General features: G+C 41.4%; 1 protein-coding gene across 1 annotated transcript in view; it reads right to left on the minus strand.

Annotated features, from left to right (window-relative positions):
- Positions 1-18,264, minus strand: part of LOC141096185 (sodium-dependent serotonin transporter-like) — a 188,615-nt gene that overhangs the window by 113,485 nt on the left and 56,866 nt on the right. The window contains exons 2-3 of the mRNA XM_073582648.1: positions 11,561-11,695; positions 10,171-10,390 (exon numbers count right to left, since the gene is read on the minus strand). Of these exons, the coding sequence (XP_073438749.1) occupies positions 10,171-10,390; positions 11,561-11,695 (355 nt within the window). The remainder of the gene's footprint in view (positions 1-10,170; positions 10,391-11,560; positions 11,696-18,264) is intronic.

The following is an 18,264-nucleotide window of genomic DNA, read 5'->3' on the forward strand; positions in this document are numbered from 1 at the left end:
GTTGTCTTTAATACAGGTAATGAGTTGATCAGGAGTGTCTAACTGGTCTGTAGGAGCCAGAACTCTTAATGGTTGGAAGGGGATCAAATACTTATTTCTCACTGCAAAATGTAAATAAATTTATATAATTTATACAATGTGATTTTCTAGATTTTATTTTTGATATTCTATCTCTCAATATTAAAATTAACCTACCCTTAAAATTATAGACTGTTCAGGCCTCATTTTACAAAATAAAGCACACCCAGGAGAGGCGATATGGTGAGCAACTGTCTCTCCCAACTCTTCAGCAGCTCATAATCAACTTTTCATGAACAATTAACCCCTTTTAGTACTATATGTACCAAATCATTACTCCAGGTTTAACTCCCATTCACTATGTGTATAACAGCCACATTAAAATATATACCGTATATACTAGTGTATAAGCCGACCCCCCTAATTTTGCCACAAAAAAACTGGGAAAACTTACTGACTATAAGCCTAGGGTGGAAAATGCAGCAGCTACTGGTAAATTTCCAAAATAAAAATAGATACCGATAAAAGTAAAATTAATTGAGACATCAGTAGGTAAAATGCTTTTGAATATCCATATTGAATCAGGAGCCCCATATAATGCTCCATACAGTTCTTGATGGCCCCATAATATGCTCCATACAAAATACACCCCATAGAATGCTGCACAAAGGTTAATAATGGCCCAATAAGATGCTACATAGAATAATATGCTCCATATGCTGCTCCATAAAGGTTATGGCCCCATAAGATATTCCATAGATTATGCCCCATATGCTGCCCCATAAGATGCTCCATAGACTATACCCCATATCCTGCCCCATAAGATGCTCCATAGATTATGGCCAATAAAATTCTCCATAGAGTATTCCCCATAAAATGCTCCTTAAAATGCCCCATAGTTTATGTCCCATATGCTGCTCCATAGATTATGCCCCATATGCTGCACTGTTATGAATGGGCACCGAGGAGGATAGCAGACCCAAGCTAAGCCACAGAAAACCAGAGGCTGGTAACTAAGTGGATGCAGACCCATGATCCTGTCCACACAACTAGCAGTAGCCGTGGAGCGTGCCTACGATGATCCTAGATGCCTCGGCACAGCCGGAGAGCTAACTAAGCCTAAAGCAAGAAAAGGGGAAATCTAAACTGCCCCGGAGCAGACCCCAAAGGAATAGATAGCCCCCAAACATATATTGTAGGTGAGACAAGATGAAAACACAAACGCAGGCAGAAAAATAGGCTGAGCAAACGATGGGGCCCAAACTGACTAGACAGGACAGGAAAGACACTGTCTGCAATCACGCAAAAAAAAAACCCTGCAAAAAGTCCAACACGTCTGATGCACAAAAAACACTGAAGTCGCAAGACTTCGCCACCACTATATCAGCACTATGGTATATTCTGAAAGCAAAGAAAAAGAGACCAATATAACAGGGGACAAAACAAACTGGCACATGCAGTAACATATGGGCTGTGATTCAGCACAGCCCCAGCCGGAGCTGGCTGACCCGCACAAAGCAGACATCAGACCACAGAATGCACAGGAAGAAAATCACCAGCAGGGATAGAGGGTATTATGATTGGGTCACCGAGGAGGAAAACAAGACCAAGCTAAGCTACAGAAAACCAGAAAGGTTGGTAGCTAAGCGGATTGCACACCACTGATCCTATCCACACAACTAGCAGTAGCAGTGGAGCGTGCCTACGATGATTCTAGACTCCTCAACACAACCGGAGAACTAAATAAGCCTAAAGCAAGAAAGGGGGAAATCTAAACTGCCCCAGAGCAGAACCCAAAGGAATAGACAGCCCCCAAACATATACTGTTGGTGAGACAAGATGAAAACACAAACACAGGTAGGAAAATAGGCTGAGCAAACGATGTGGCCCACACTAACTAGAAAGGACAGGAAAGGAAAGACACTGTCTGCAAGCAAGCAAAAAACCCTGCAAAAATGTCCAACACTTCTGATAGCAAAAACGCTGAAGTCACTAGACTTCTCCCACTATATCAGCACTCTGGCATATTCTGAAAGCAGAGCAAAAAGAGGCCAATCTAATAAGGGACAAAAAACAAACTGACACAAACAGTAACATAAGGATGGAAATTCAGCACAGCCCCTGCCGGGGCTGGCTGACCACACAAAACTGAATAGACAAAACCAAATCAAATGTGAACAATAGCAAAGAACACTTAGCTTGAGCATGCAGGGACTGAACTGGAAACTAAGACCTCAGGAGGCAGGAAAAATCACCAGCAGGGATAGAGTGAGTCGTCTGTCTTAAATCCAGTCAGAGACTCCAGATGTCCAATCGTCATCCTCATTATCAGGTGGCAGGCCTCTGTCAATTAGATGAGCTCCATTACCCCCTGTAACCACCAGAGGGAGCCCGGAAAGAGAACTCGCAACTCCTCTGTCAATACAACCAGCTCCACTACCTTCACTAGCAACCAGAGGCAGGCCAGAAAGTGAATTCACAACAGTGTTGTATGTTCTAAGCATAAACTTATAATGGATAAAATCTTCGTGTAGACTGGATTTTCTCCACAGACGTTCGGCTCACCTGGAGCACCGCTGCAGGAAACATGTTTACAGGGTGTGCAAGGGTTGTCGCCGTCTGTGTCGTGTTGTTCTATGTAAAGGAGGTGCAAATTCATCAAGGGCACTTTGAAGTGTTTCATTGTAATGCTTCAGTGCAGAATCAGGACATGAGAGGGAGGAGATAGGGGCCAATGAAGACTGCAAGTTCTTCATAAGTTTCTGGGTGTTAATGGCCTGTATGTTTCTATAAATATGGACAGTGGGGGTGACCTGAGCAGCTTGGCAGTTTTTGATAGAGAATGAAAGAAGGTTGTGGCTGGAGAGGGGAGTTTGTGAAATCATCCACTGCACAAAGCCGAGAGAAGAACAAGGGAGTTTCTGTCTTCATGCGTTGGAGAATTAGTAAGCTGTGAAAGATCAATGGGGATGTTGAAATCACCCATGATGAGGGTAGAGATGTCACAGGAGACAAAATGTGGAAGCCAAGTGGCAAAATGATCCAGGAACTGATGGGAGAGGCCGGGAGGACGATATACCACCACCACTCGCATGGAGAAGGGGGTGTAGAGTCTGACGGCATGGACCTCAAAAGAAGGGAAGACAAGTGAGGGTAGTTGAGGGATAACCTGAAAGGTACATTTTGTTGATAGGAGCAGACCAGCGCCTCCACCTGATCTGATTGTGGGGTATGAGAAAAGTGTAATCCACCATATGAAAGGGCAGCAGCAGCGGTAGTGTCTGACTGCTGGATCCAGGTTTCAGTAAAAGCCAGAAGGTTAAGAGAATTTGAAAGGAGAAAGTCATGTATGAAGGAGAGTTTATTAAACACTGAGCGAGAATTCCAAAGGTCACAATTAAGAGAGACAGGAGGCATGCAGGGAATATTAATAAGATTAGAGGGGTTTGTGAGTGTAGCAGTTGGGGGTCTGGCTTTCTATAACATGGGGGACCAGAGTTGGGAGCAATGGCTCCTGAGACTAGGAGAAAGAGGATAAAAAGAGTGAGCAGATGGTTAAGTGATTTGTGAGAGCGTCTCTGATGTTGAATGGATCTGTGCTGTGTAGCAATGTGAAAAGAGCGCGAGTGCTATACATAGGACAGGAAAGGACTGAAGGGCCGATATGGATGGAGTGTAAAGGGTTAGTGTCAGGGTGGTGGATGTGTGTGAATGTAGCGGCCAGGATATAAATTATACAAATGCATATGGTAAATATTTGTTACAATACAGATGAACAGGAAATAGATGTCTATAAATGTCTTACCTGTCTCCTGCCCTGTCTAACTGCCATGTTATAACTGCCTCATACTTTGATCAAATGTACTTCGATTAAATGTACGTAAATGCCCTGCACTTTTTATCATTTTTGCAGGATGCAGCTAGACCTCTTCATGTTGGCTTGGTTTTTTCTGTGTGATGCATATACATAGTGCTGATCAGCCCGCCTTCTAATACTATGGGCATCATTAATAGGCTGTTCAGACACTTTGCATCACACTTATCTGTGTGACTGATGTCCTATGCAAGCTCTATTTGTGTGCATTTTTTCCACTAGGCAGTCAGACCCTCTTGGGTTACTGGCTGTTTTCATCAGTGGTTTGCACCTGTGCTTCCCCAGCCTTTATCAATGGAGGTCTGCTGCATCCTGCTAGTGCATTAGTCAGGGTTTTGGTGAGTCAACCTTTCAAATGTGTTTTTTTGAATTTTTGGGAATGTTTTCCTTATGTGCGCTGTTCAGATTTAGTGGTAGGTAATTCACACTCTGCTTTGCCCACCAGTTCTTTACAAGGAACGTGAAGCAACTTGTTGGCCTTTTAGACAATTTGGTCCAGAGTTGCCATCTCCTAGTCACTGGTTAGGTCTGTCTCTGCACCTGCAGGTACCACTAGGTATTGCAGAGTCAGGGTATCTAGTCTGTACAAGGACTGGCAGGGTCAGTTGCAGTTTTTAGTGTTTAACCTATTTTTGAGAGTGAGTTGCTGCACAGGCATAGCTATGCTAGGTGCTGTTAGGAGCATTTAGGGTGAGCCGCCTTGAATGGGGGCACAGTTGCGCTATCTTAAGGTGCCAATCTCTGTGGCCAGGTAGTTACAGACCATTGTTAGAGTACGGTTTTTACCAGTCTGAACAAGGATCTGTTAGTATCAGGTATTTGTCCCCCTTGCTTGTACGCTACCAGTGTGCATCTGCTTGAGCAGTCATAACAATCAGTCAATTTAGCAAGGCCTCTGCTAAAATGCTGAAGATGAAGAGGAATTTCAATAGAATGACGATAACCCTAAGGATACTTTCAAATCAACAAAAAAATGGCTTTGCCTAAAAAACAGCAAAGCTTTGGAATGGCCCAGCCAAAGCCCAGATCTGAATTCAATTAAAAATCTGTGCGTGGACCTGAAGCTGGCTGTACACAGCAGATGTCCTCAGAATCTTACAGATTTTGAGTGTTATTGCATGGAAGAGATTGCCATTTCTAGATGTGTCATGCCAGTCCTACCCAAAAAGACTAAATGCTGTGATAAATTCAAAGGCACTTCAACAAAGTATTAGTTAAGGATTTCAATATTTATGCAGCCATATTAGTTAAAAAAATCCACCCAAAAAGAGATTACAGTTGTTTTTCTTTTTTCAAATCAATTGTACAGATTTTAAGTGACAAAAGTGGCAACAATTCTGATACAATTCTACAATTCATAAGAAATACAGTACCTGGAATTTCAACAGGAATGTAGAATTTTTTTTATATTGATTCAATATATATATTACACTATACACAAACATATTCAGTACCAATCAAAACCTTGAAGGAGCACATATGAAAAAAAAAAAACACATATAAAGCAAACCAAAATAGGTGTTAAATCTTGCATCATTCCTCAAAGTATCCTCTTTTTATTCTGATGACAGCGTTAGCCTCCATTGGCACTCTTTCTAACAGCTTTATCAGGTAATTGCCTGGAATGTTTTTCCAACAGTCTTGAAGGAGTTCCCAGAGGTGCTGAGCACTTGTTGGCTGCTTTACATTTACTATGCGGTTCAACTTATTCCAAATCATCTTAATTAAATTGAAGTTGGGCAACTGTAGAGGCCATGCCATCTGATGCAGCACACAAACCCATTCACTCTTGATTTCATAGTCCTTACATAGCTTGTGTTTTGGGTGATTGTCCTGTTTCAACACAAATGATGGTCTCACTAAGTGCAAACCAGATAGGATGGCATGTCGTGGCAGAATACTGTAATAGACATGCTGGTAAGTGTGCTTTGTATTTGGAATAAATCACCTACAGTATCAAAGGCAGAAAAGCACCATCACCCTATTACTCCTCTTCCTCCATGCTTCATGGCGTGTACCACACTTGTAGAGACCACATACTCACTCACACTCTTGTGTGAGGTGTACAAAAGAGCTGTCTCAGACCATAAGCCCACACTGTGGAGCAGCCTGTCTGAATCCTGTTCATGTCAAGACACTGTTCAGATGTTCAGGTATTAAATACAATAGATAGGGACTGCTTCGACACGGGTTACCTTGACGTTGGTGAGGCAGCTTGGTATACGTTTTTTTGCAAAAAAACATATCGACTAAATACCCTGTATTTGTTGTTCAGCACTTGCTGATTACTGCCATATTTTTGGCTGCAGAGAATTTTTGCAAATTTTTGCAAATCTGCCATTCTATGTTCTCTTGTTATATCTTAGTTAATGGGTGGTGTGAACACTGTCTGACCGACGTGTTCACATTTGTGCACTTCACATGTCTTTTTAATCCATTTTTTCCTTGCTTAGCATGGTTTGGGAGACCCCACTCCTCTCTTGTGTGAGGTGTACAAAAGAGCTGTCTCAGACCATAAGCCCACACTGTGGAGCAGCCTGTCTGACTCCTGTTCATGTCAAGACACTGTTCAGATGTTCAGGTATTAAATACATTAGATAGGGACTGCTTCAACACGGGTTACCTTGACGTTGGTGAGGCAGCTTGGTATACGTTTTTTTGCAAAAAAACATATCGACTAAATACCCTGTATTTGTTGTTCTGCACTTGCTGATTACTGCCATATTTTTGGCTGCAGAGAATTTTTGCAAATTTTTGCAAATCTGCCATTCTATGTTCTCTTGTTATATCTTAGTTAATGGGTGGTGTGAACACTGTCTGACCGACGTGTTCACATTTGTGCACTTCACATGTGTTTTTAATCCATTTTTTCCTTGCTTAGCATGGTTTGGGAGACCCCACCCCTCTCTTGTGTGAGGTGTACAAAAGAGCTGTCTCAGACCATAAGCCCACACTGTGGAGCAGCCTGTCTGAATCCTGTTCATGTCAAGACACTGTTCAGATATTAAATACATTAGATAGGGACTGCTTCGACACGGGTTACCTTGACGCTGGTGAGGCAGCTTGGTATACGTTTTTTTGCAAAAAAACATATCGACTAAATACCCTGTATTTGTTGTTCAGCACTTGCTGATTACTGCCATATTTTTGGCTGCAGAGAATTTTTGCAAATTTTTGCAAATCTGCCATTCTATGTTCTCTTGTTATATCTTAGTTAATGGGTGGTGTGAACACTGTCTGACCGACGTGTTCACATTTGTGCACTTCACATGTGTTTTTAATCTGTGCCGAAACTTGACTGAAAAAAAAACAGAAATGTAGAAATTTTTGCTAATTTTTAAAAAAAGAAAAACTGAAGTATCACATGGTCATAAGCATTCAGACCCTTTGCTCAGTATTGAGTAGAAGCACCCTTTTGATTTAGTACAGCCATGAGTCTTATTGGGAATGATGCAACAAGTTTTTCACACCTGGATTTGGGGATCCTCTGGCATTCTTCCTTGCAGATCCACTCCAGTTCCATCAGGTTGGATGGTGCACAACCATTTTCAGTCCTCTCCAGAGATTCTCAATTGGGTTTAGGTCAAGGCTCTGGCTGGGCCAGTCAAGAATGGTCACAAAGTGGTTCAGAAGCCACTCCTTAGTTATTTTAGCTGGGTGCTTAGGGTCATTGTCTTGTGGGAAGGTGAAACTTCGGCCAAGTCTGAGGTCCTGAGCACTCTGCAAGAGGTTTTCATCCAGGATATCTCTGTACTTGGCTGCATTCATGTTTCCTTCAATTGCAACCAGTCATCCTGTCCCTGCAGCTGAAAAACACCCCATAGCATGATGCTGCCACCACATGTTTCATGTTGGGATTGTATGGGGCAGGTGATGAGCATTGCCTGGTTTTCTCCACACATACCGCTTAGAATTATCATCAAAAAGTTCTATCTTTGTCTCATCAGACAAGAGAATCTTATTTCTCATAGTCTGGGAGTCCTTCATGTGTTTTTAGCAAACTCTATGTGGGCTTTCATATGTCTGGCACTGAGGAGAGGCTTTTGTCGGACCAGTCTGCTATAAAGGCCTGACTGGTGGAGGGCTCCAGTGATAGTTGACTTTGTGGAACTTTCTCCCATCTACCTACTTCATCTGTGGAGCTCAGCCACAGTGATCTTGGGGTTCTTCTTTACCTCTCTCACTAAGGCTCGTCTCCCACAATTGCTCAGTTTGGCTGGACGGCCAGGTCTAGGAAGACTTCTGGTGGTCCCAAACTTCTTCCATTTAAGGATTATGGAGGCCACTGTTCTCTTAGGACCCTTAAGTACTGCAGAAATTCTTTTGTAACCTTGGCCAGATGTGTGCCTTGCCACAATTCTGTCTCTGAGCTCCCTGGCCAGTTTCTTTGACCTCATGATTCTCATTTGGTCTGACATGCACTGTGAGCTGTGAGGTCTTATATAGACAGGTGTGTGCCTTTACAAATCAAGTCCTATCAGTTTAATTAAACACAGCTGGACTCCAATGAAGATCAAGGAGGATCACAAGGAAATGTACAGCATGTGACTTAAATATGAGTGTCTGAGCAAAGGATCTGAATACTTATGACCATGATATTCCAGTTTTTCTTTTTCAATAAAGTTCCAAAAATTTCTACATTTCTTGTTTCTTTCAGTCAAGATGTGGTGCAGAGTGTACATTAATGAAAAAAATGAACTTTTTTGCATTTACCAAATGGCTGCAATGAAACAAAGAGTGAAAAATATAAAGGGGTCTGAATACTTTCCGTACCCACTGTATATCCATATATAGTGCACAGCAAAATCTTTTCTAGTCCTCTCAGCAAATGATTCTCACCTCTTTTCCTTTTCCAGTGTGCCATGATGAGTTTCCACCCCCACTGTGTCCCTATCTACCTTCAGCTTCTGTCCTCAAGCCATATTCTTGCTTCCTATCTTTACTCCTAAGTTCCGTCGGACCACTGGGATATTGTATGTAGGTGTGTAGCAGGCAGATGATCAACTGACTCCTTGGTGGAAAGCATTAATTCTTCCTTACTCTGTTTCTTTGTTCACTTTACCTTCACACTGACTGTAGAAGAGAGAAGGGAGCATTGCTTGTCTTCCACCCTCTCTCTGCTGTGCATCTTGTAATTTCACCTCTCCAAACAGATGTCGGTATTACTAGCAAGTTCAACAGCACAGATAGGGCTTAGAAAATAAAAATAAAGATTTTACTGCTTGGAGTTTTTGACACCCCCAGTGTTGAGTGGCAAATCTGGTCCTGAATCTAATTACAGAAAATATTTTAGCCCAAAATACATGCGTTTGGTTAAAAAATTTCCCCAAAGATGTCTGTATCCATGCCCATATCCTAAAGGTCTACAAAGATGTTCCAATATTTTGCCAACTTGTTCACTCCATGCCTAGAAGACTTGGAGCTCTGCTTAAAAAATCATGAAGGTCATACAAAATACTAGATGTGAGTCAGGATAGTCAAGAAGCCCAAGGTCAGAAGACTGGAGGGTATATCATAAACAGAAGGAAGAGACAAAAGCGTAGTCAGGTAAGGTTCCGAGGTCACAATACCAGGAGGATATTGGATCAGAGCAGAAGGGAAAGATCAGCATACAGAATACAAGGCACAGAGAGAACTAAACCACACTTAGCTAATCGTCCGTCTACAAGAGGTCTGGGAGAAACAGCTCAGTTAAGTAGCCTGGCAATCAACTGAGATAATGAACACTTGGAGAAAGCCAGCGCCTACCAGTCTCAGAATGGATGGCCGAGCTGTCAATCAACACACTGACAGCTCAGCACGCCCCTGCAGGAAACTGACATTAACCCTTGCTGGCCCAAAAGTAAAAACCACGTTTAAATAAAAGCAGAACCAGAGCTGGCACCACTCCAAAAATGAGTCGTGACAAAATCAGGAATGGGGCAAAATCTTTTTCACACAACTGTATAAAGCATATGTGAGTAGATAATCAGTTATTGTATTGTTTTAAAATATATAGTAAACCATCTGACTCTAAGGCTGTGTGCACACGTAAACGCAGCATGCTCATTAATTTTGCACAAAAATCCGCATTTCTAACTATTTTCTATGAGACTGGGGACGCTCCGGAAAAAAGCACATAAAAAACGCACGGAAAACGCACGGGAAAAAAACACGCGTTTTCTGGGAAGAAGTCCGGTTTTCAGTCAGGAATTTTTGCATACGTGTGCACATACCCTAAGTCTTAACACAACAATATTGTAAATCTAGACCATCTAAATCCACTTACATGCACTTACGTATAAAACTCTTCTGCCGGAGATTTGGAGCTATTAGTCCAAGAGATGTTGCTCTTTCCAAAATAATTAGTGCAGTTTTCTGTATTCCAGGGATTGTCACAACTTGTCCATGGTAAGGTTGTGGAAAAAGAGGAGTATAAATAGTACAAGGCCCAGGCGATTATGGTATTGTAGTAGAAGGACACATACAATCCAATGATGCATATAGCGAATCCAATGCCTAGAAACAAAGCACTGATTATAATGTTTTATTTGTGTTAGTAAAACACCTTAAATCTGACAAACAAAACGTATATTCTACTTTCGTAACCGTAATAGGTCAGATTCAATTTTGTAGGAGTTCAGTTTTTCCATTTCTATAGAATGCAGAATGCTGGTATAAACTTAGCCTAACCTGTGATGAACAAATAGATTAAACAAAAACTTCCACCGATAATGATGGCAGACTTTTTTTTTGGAAGTCAGCATTAGTGGCAAGGTAAATGGAGGTCAATGCCACTCATCAGACTCTCCTGATTCATTAAAAGGCTTTCGACATTTAATTGATCACGAGCATCTGACTCCAACACGGCCCCTCATCATGGCCGGCGAGAAGGTCTTGATGAATGGGGGCCAGTGTTTTATGGAGTAGGACTTAGAAACAACCAGACATGACACCCAGTAAGGTTATGATGAGAACTGAATAATGGCACGTATATTGAGAAACAACCAGACATGACACCCAGTAAGGTTATGATGAGAACTGAATAATGGCACGTATATTGTTTTCTAATAAAAAAAAATCAAACTCTCAAAAATATGACGATTTATAAATTATTTTAGGGTAATTAATGAAGACAGGCTAATTATATATTTTACCCAAAAAATGAATAGTACATACGTGAATAAGAGGATCTTCTAGTGGGCACATATTTTGACAAATTACAAAGGCCTAGACAAATCAAGGTCCAAAAATGGGTTCATCATAGTTTTTTCTTATTTTACAAATAAGATATCCTCGCTATCTGATTATATGAAATGTGCATCCATCAGACATAGCACAGTATACAAGGCAATAAGTTGTGTACATTTTTGTATACATCATGGTTGATGGGAAGCTCCTAAAAATAATTTCATCTTCTTGGGCTAAAGAATAACGTAAATTTTCACACTAAATTATTTTATTGGTCCATTCTGCTCAACTTTGCATTATTTCAGACAAGTGTTATTCTGTTTTCTTGGTAAAATGCAATCTGTTTATTGGCATTCACCAATCTGAAATACATATTTTCAATCTTCAAAATGATTCCCTGTAGCCTACAGACCTCCTGAAAAATTAATTCAAAATGCAGATTTACATTAGAAAGTGCATGTTCTAGAGACATAAGTATAGAAACTAGAAAAATGTTACCTTTAAATATAGGGCAGATGCATTTCCATATGGGGATAGCACCTGTTCTGTGAAACTGTCCTAAAGCCAACTCCATGAAAAAGAGAGGGACGCCACCAAATAGAGCCATAATGGTATATGGAATCAGGAATGCTCCTAAAATAACAGATAATTCATACAAATCATTATATACATAGCTTGTCTTTTTTAGGTATGGAAAAAGCTCATGCTAGAAAACACTGATATTACAGGTCATTGGGCTATCACAGCACAAATTAGTTAAATTTGGCAACTTTCTTCATATAGGTCAACTTTTTGTGCAATTGTAATGCAGGTATCTGGATGCAACGCACGGAGGCACGAGGCGGAAACCGTCAGGGATGATTATAGCTCTATTTTTGAATTTCTATTATATACAGTAATTTAAAGTAACTCTAAACAATTAGTGTTAGCAACTAGGCAGATTAACATTTGAACAAAGATCACAATAAATTTGGAAAAGCAAAGGAAGTCTTTCTCTATCTAACGTCAATTTTCTGTTCACAACAGTGGTGCACCCAGTCGTTTGAATCACCATGTAAGCTTTCTCGCTGCAATTCTGACCTTAGCGGGGTCACTGGGTTTTCCCGCGAGACCGCAAGTCTCTCTCTGACATAGTCTATCAAAGCCTGTTGAGCTTCTTACGCATCAATCTAAGACACTATTCCCAGCCGATCCCAGTACCGTAGAGGATAGCTGCAACACTGCTCACACACACTCTCCCTCCACAGTCGTAGGCGCATTCCACCTGTTGCAGTCTCCTTACAGATCTTCTTGGCATGATACTCAAAGGAAGTCTCTCAGGATTGGACAGAAGTGGACCAGGCCATGGCTCCTGATCGGCGACTTCCAAACTCTTGAGCTTTGCTGCCCTCGGGCATGGATCCTGATCCCGACTAACGCAGGCAGAATTCAAAGTCCTTCTGTGTGGAATCTGGGCCTTGTCAGGCAATGACTGACACCTTGCTGTTGTAGGCTTTCCACTGAGGCCTGTTAAGCTGGTCTTAGCAACATCCCTGGAGCATGTCTGCTCCGCTCTCCTTTCTGGCACTCAATCTGCCTGCGGTTTGGTGTGCAGGGCTTTTATATCTAGGAAGTCATTCCTGTGGGTCACCTGATCAGGTCCAGCAGCTGAAGTTGCTCCCCATGCAAATCTTCCAGCACCATTTGGTTCTGCTTGATTTAGCCTGGCCAGCAGATGGCAGTCTCTAATCATTAATGGCACATCTTGCAAGGGATCTTCAGGGATTTCATTGCTTCTTATTACACAATATTGGATTATCTTCTGTGACCAGTAATCAACATGGTCTGCTTTCTCATGATAACCCTTTCTACATCTATAGATGTACATACAATATTTTATATATGTACAAGTGATTCTCACTAAATTAGAATATCATCAAAAAGTTAATTTATTTCAGTTCTTCAATACTGAAACGTGAAACTCATATTATATAGAGTCATTACAAACAGAGTGATCTATTTCAAGTGTTTATTTCTGTTAATGTTGCAGATTTTGACTTACAGACAATGAAAACCCAAAAGTCTTTATCTCAGTGAATTAGAATAATTAACAAAAAACACCTGCAAACGCTTTCTAAGTATTTAAAAAGGTCCCTTAATCTGTTTCAGTAGGCTCCACAATCATGGGGAAGACTGCTGACTTGACAGATGTCCAGAGTGAATACATCCCTAAGTGAAAATGGCCAAATTGTACACATAGCGTGAATATTTTGTGTGGCCACCATTATTTTCAAGCACGGCCTTAACTCTCTTGAGCATGGAGTTGACATGTTGCAAATGGAATTCTCTTCCACTACTCCATGACATTGCAAAACTGGTGGATGCTGGAGACCTTGCGCGCCTACAGATGTTCAATAAGGTTTGGGTCTGGAGACATGCTAGGCCAGTCCAGCACCTTTACCCTTAGTTTCTTTTGCAAGGCAGTGGTCATCTTAGAGGTGTGTTTGGGGTCGCTATTATATTGGAATACTGCCCTGCAGCCCAGTTTCCGAAAGGAAAGGCTCATGCTCTGCTTCAGTATGTCACAGTACATTTTTGCATTCATGGTTTCCTCATCACAGCCGACAGCACTCATGCAGCCCCAAACTATGACACTCCCACCACCATGCTTGACTGCAGGCAAGACACACTTGTCTTAGTACTCCTCACCTGGTTGCCGCCACACACACTTGACACCATCTGAACCAAATAAATTTATCTTGGTCTCATCAGACCACAGGACATGGTTCCAGTAATCCATGTCCTTAGCTTGTCTTCAGCAAACTGTTTGCGGGCTTTCTTCTGCATCATATTTAGAAGAGGCTTCCTTCTGGGACGACAGTCATGCAGACCAATTTGATGCAGTATCCGGTTTCGTATGGTCTGAGCACTGACAGGCTAACCCCCCAGCTCTTTAACCTCTGCAGCAATGCTGGCAGCCCTCATACATCTATTTTGAAAAGACAACCTCTGGATATGATGCTGAGCAGGTACACTCAACTTCTTTGGTCAACCATGGTGAGGCCATTTCTGAGTGGAACCTGTCTTGTTAATCCACTGTATGGTCTTGGCTACTATGCTGCAGTTCAGTTTCAGGGTGTTGGGAGTTTTCTTATACAGTTGTGGCCAAAAGTATTGACACCCCTGCAATTTTGTCAGATAATACTCAGTTTCTTCCTGAAAATGATTGCAATCACAAATTCTTTGGTATTATTATCTTCATTTAATTTGTCTTAAATGAAAAAACACAAAAGAGAATGAAGCAAAAAGCAAAACATTGATCATTTCACACAAAACTCCAGAAATGGGCCAGACAAAAGTATTGGCACCCTCAGCCTAATACTTGGTTGCACAACCTTTAGCCAAAATAACTGCAACCAACCGCTTCCGGTAACCATCAATGAGTTTCTTACAATGCTCTGCTGCAATTTTAGACCATTCTTCTTTGGCAAACTGCTCCAGGTCCCTGATATTTGAAGGATGCCTTCTCCAAACTGCCATTTTTAGATCTCTCCACAGGTGTTCTATGGGATTCAGGTCTGGACTCATTGCTGGCCACCTTAGAAGTCTCCAGTGCTTTCTCTCAAACCATTTTCTAGTGCTTTATGAAGTGTGTTTTGGGTTATTGTCCTGCTGAAAGACCCATGACCTCTGAGGGAGACCCAGCTTTCTCACACTGGGGCCTACATTATGCTGCAAAATTTGTTAGTAGTCTTCAGACTTCATAATGCCATGCACACGGTCAAGCAGTCCAGTGCCAGAGGCAGCAAAGTAACCCCAAAACATCAGGTAACCTCCGTCATGTTTGACTGTAGGGGCCGTGTTTTTTCTTTGCCTCTTTTTTCTCCTGTAAAATCTATGTTGATGCCTTTGCCCAAAAAGCTCTACTTTTGTCTCATCTGACCAGAGAACATTCTTCCAAAACATTTTAGGCTTTTTCACGTAAGTTTTGGCAAACTCCAGCCTGGCTTTTTTATGTCTTGGGGTAAGAAGTGGGGACTTCCTGGGTCTCCTACCATACAGTCCCTTTTCATTCAGATGCTGACGGATAGTACGGGTTGACACTGCTGTACCCTCGGACTGCAGGACAGCTTGAACTTGTTTGGATGTTAGTCGAGGTTCTTTATCCAACATCCGCACAATCTTGCGTTGAAATCTCTTGTCAATTTTTCTTTTCCGTCCAAATCTAGGGAGGTTAGCCACAGTGCCATGGGCTTTAAACTTCTTGATGACACTGCGCACGGTAGACACAGGAACATTCAGGTCTTTGGAGATGGACTTGTAGCCTTGAGATTGCTCATGCTTCCTCACAATTTGGTTTCTCAAGTCCTCAGACAGTTCTTTGGTCTTCTTTCTTTTCTCCATGCTCAATGTGGTACACACAAGGACACAGGACAGAGGTTGAGTCAACTTTAATCCATGTCAACTGGCTGCAAGTGTGATTTAGTTATTGCCAACACCTGTTAGGTGCCACAGGTAAGTTACAGGTGCTGTTAATTACACAAATTAGAGAAGCATCACATGATTTTTCGAACAGTGCCAATACTTTTGTCCACCCTCTTTTTTATGTTTGGTGTGGAATTATATTCAGTTTGGCTTTAGGACAATTTTTATTGTGTTTTTACATTTAAGACAAATTAAATGAAGATAATAATAACAAAGAATTTGTGTTTGCAATAATTTTCAGGAAGAAACTGAGTATTATCTGACAAAATTGCAGGGGTGTCAATACTTTTGGCCACAACTGTAGCCTAGGCCATCTTTATGTAGAGCAACAATTTATTTTTCAGATCCTCAGAAAATTCTTTCCTATGAGGTGCCACGTTGAACTTCTAGTAATAAGTATGAGAGAGTGGGAAAGCGATAACTCGAAATTTATCACACCTGCTCCAAATTCATACCTGAGAACTTGCAACACTAATGAGTCAAATGACACTGGTCACCAGGGAGGGAAAATGGTTAATTTTGCATAATTTAGCCATTTTCATTTACGAGTGTACTTACTTTTGTTGCCAGCGCTGTAGACATTAATGACTGTATGTGGAATTATTTAGAGGGCACATCAAATTTACACTATTATACAAGTTGTACACTGACTACTTTACATTCTAACAAAGTGTCAAATCTTCAGTGTTGTTCCATGAAAAGATATAATAAAAAGTTTACAAAAATGTGAGGAGTGTACTCATTTTTGTGACATACTGTACACACTGATGAGCAAAAGGATAGCAATGTTTTGAACTTTTGGCTCTAAGGCTCCATATCTTACAATCCACTACTGCTTCGAACATGAGATGACTACCATAATTTTGTAGACAATCACCTTGGCTATCTCTTATATAAATTTGACTTGCAACTATTTTGCATATGATATGATTAGTTATGCAGATTATTGTCATATCACTGCATTGTTACTCTTTTGCTACTGATGGTAGAAACATTTTTTCCTCCTGTATATAAAATACAAAGTGCTCTCACATTCCCTAATAGATCGATGTTTTATTAGGTTGATTCCAAGTGAAAGGTCACTGGTTTGAATTGAGGAGCAGCCATGAAGAAGATTTCTCAAGAAAAGAGAACAAACATCACCCAGCTCATCAATAGTGGTCTCTCAGTCAAGAAAATTGTCAAATTGCATCATCTGAACGCCATAACCGTTGGAAGAATACGAAATGAAGTCTGTCCACCTATTGAAAAGCCAAAAGGTGGACTTCCAGGTAAAATATTGGTAAAATCACAAGGTCTATCAGTTCTGGAGCAACAAACACGGTAGTGGAGGTGGCTTGTATGCTTCATAATAGACCACAGACATTCATGCAAGCACCGCGTAATGCACAATATCCAAGTCTGCAATGGTGGCTCTAAAAAAGATTTTTCAGCGTCAGTATTGTCATAAGAAGCATCTGCTCGAGATTGCAGAAGATGGAAAATGGATGATTTGGAACGAGGAGATATAAGTCAATAGACTAGGCTCTGATGGGTGCAGACTGGAATAAATAAGGGAAAAAGGGGCTAACTGATCGAGAAATTGAAGAAACTGTCAAATTTGGTGCAGGAAGCCTAATGATATGGGATTGTTTCCCAGTCAAAGGCATTGAATACTTGACCAGTATTGATGGTGGTCTCAAAGCTGAGCTATAAGTGAGTATCCTATAATAAGAGCTACTTCATAAGAGAGAACTATGAGTATGAAAAGGATGACATAGTGTTCCAGCAGGAAAATGACCCAAAGCGTACGCTGAAATTTGAAAAGAAATGGTTCAATGACAATCAAAGCAATGTGGCTCAGTGGATAGCACTGCAGCCTTGCAGCGCTGGAGTCCTGGATTCGAATCCCACCAAGCACAACATCTGCAAGGAGTTTGTATGTTCTCCCCGTGTTTGTGTGGGTTTCCTCCGGGTACTCCGATTTCCTCCCACATTCCAAAGACATACTGATAGGGAATCTTGATTGTGAGCCCCATTGGGGACAGCGATTATAATGTGTGCTGCGGAATATGTTAGCGCTATATAAAAATAAATATTATTATTATTATTATTATTATTATTAATGAAACAAAGGTGCTGGATTGGCCCCCACAGCCCCCAGATCTCAACCCAATCGAACACATATAGGTAGAGTTGAAGAAAAAACTGCATACATACCCAAGTGAGGCAATCAGTATGCACCAAAATTGGGAACGTATAGAAGAGACCTGGGATCAGATTTCGGTCGAGACATGCTTGAAACAGATAGAGAGCAAGCCCTGAAGGATTCAGGCATACTTGAAAGCAAAAGGTGGATTTGCAAAATAATAACAATTAAAATTTAGATTTTTGGGACAGTAACAATACAGTGACATGAGAAGAATCTGCATAACTAATCATATGCTAAATGTCGTGCTGCTGCAATGCAGGTAGGTGCAGGCTCCACTGGATGGCAGTAGAGTGGAAGCAGGACTGCACCAAAACAGAGCAGGCCTGCAGTGCAGCAGTGAGGCTACCACGGGTGGCAGCAGAATAGTCAAACAAGACAGGTCAAATCCTAGAATGTAGCGCAGTACCAAAGGAATATGCAAACTCACGGTCAGACAAGCCAGGAAATCAGTAATGGTCAGGAGAGGATAAGCTGAAAGAAGCAGGTCAGGATACAAGCCAGGTCAAAACCAGGAAGTCAGCACACTAAAGGGAAATACTGAGCCAAG

This window comes from Dendrobates tinctorius, unplaced genomic scaffold (genome assembly GCF_039654945.1).
Source record: "Dendrobates tinctorius isolate UK_male_01 unplaced genomic scaffold, ASM3965494v1 ptg000073l, whole genome shotgun sequence".
Classification (NCBI taxonomy): domain Eukaryota; kingdom Metazoa; phylum Chordata; class Amphibia; order Anura; family Dendrobatidae; genus Dendrobates; species Dendrobates tinctorius.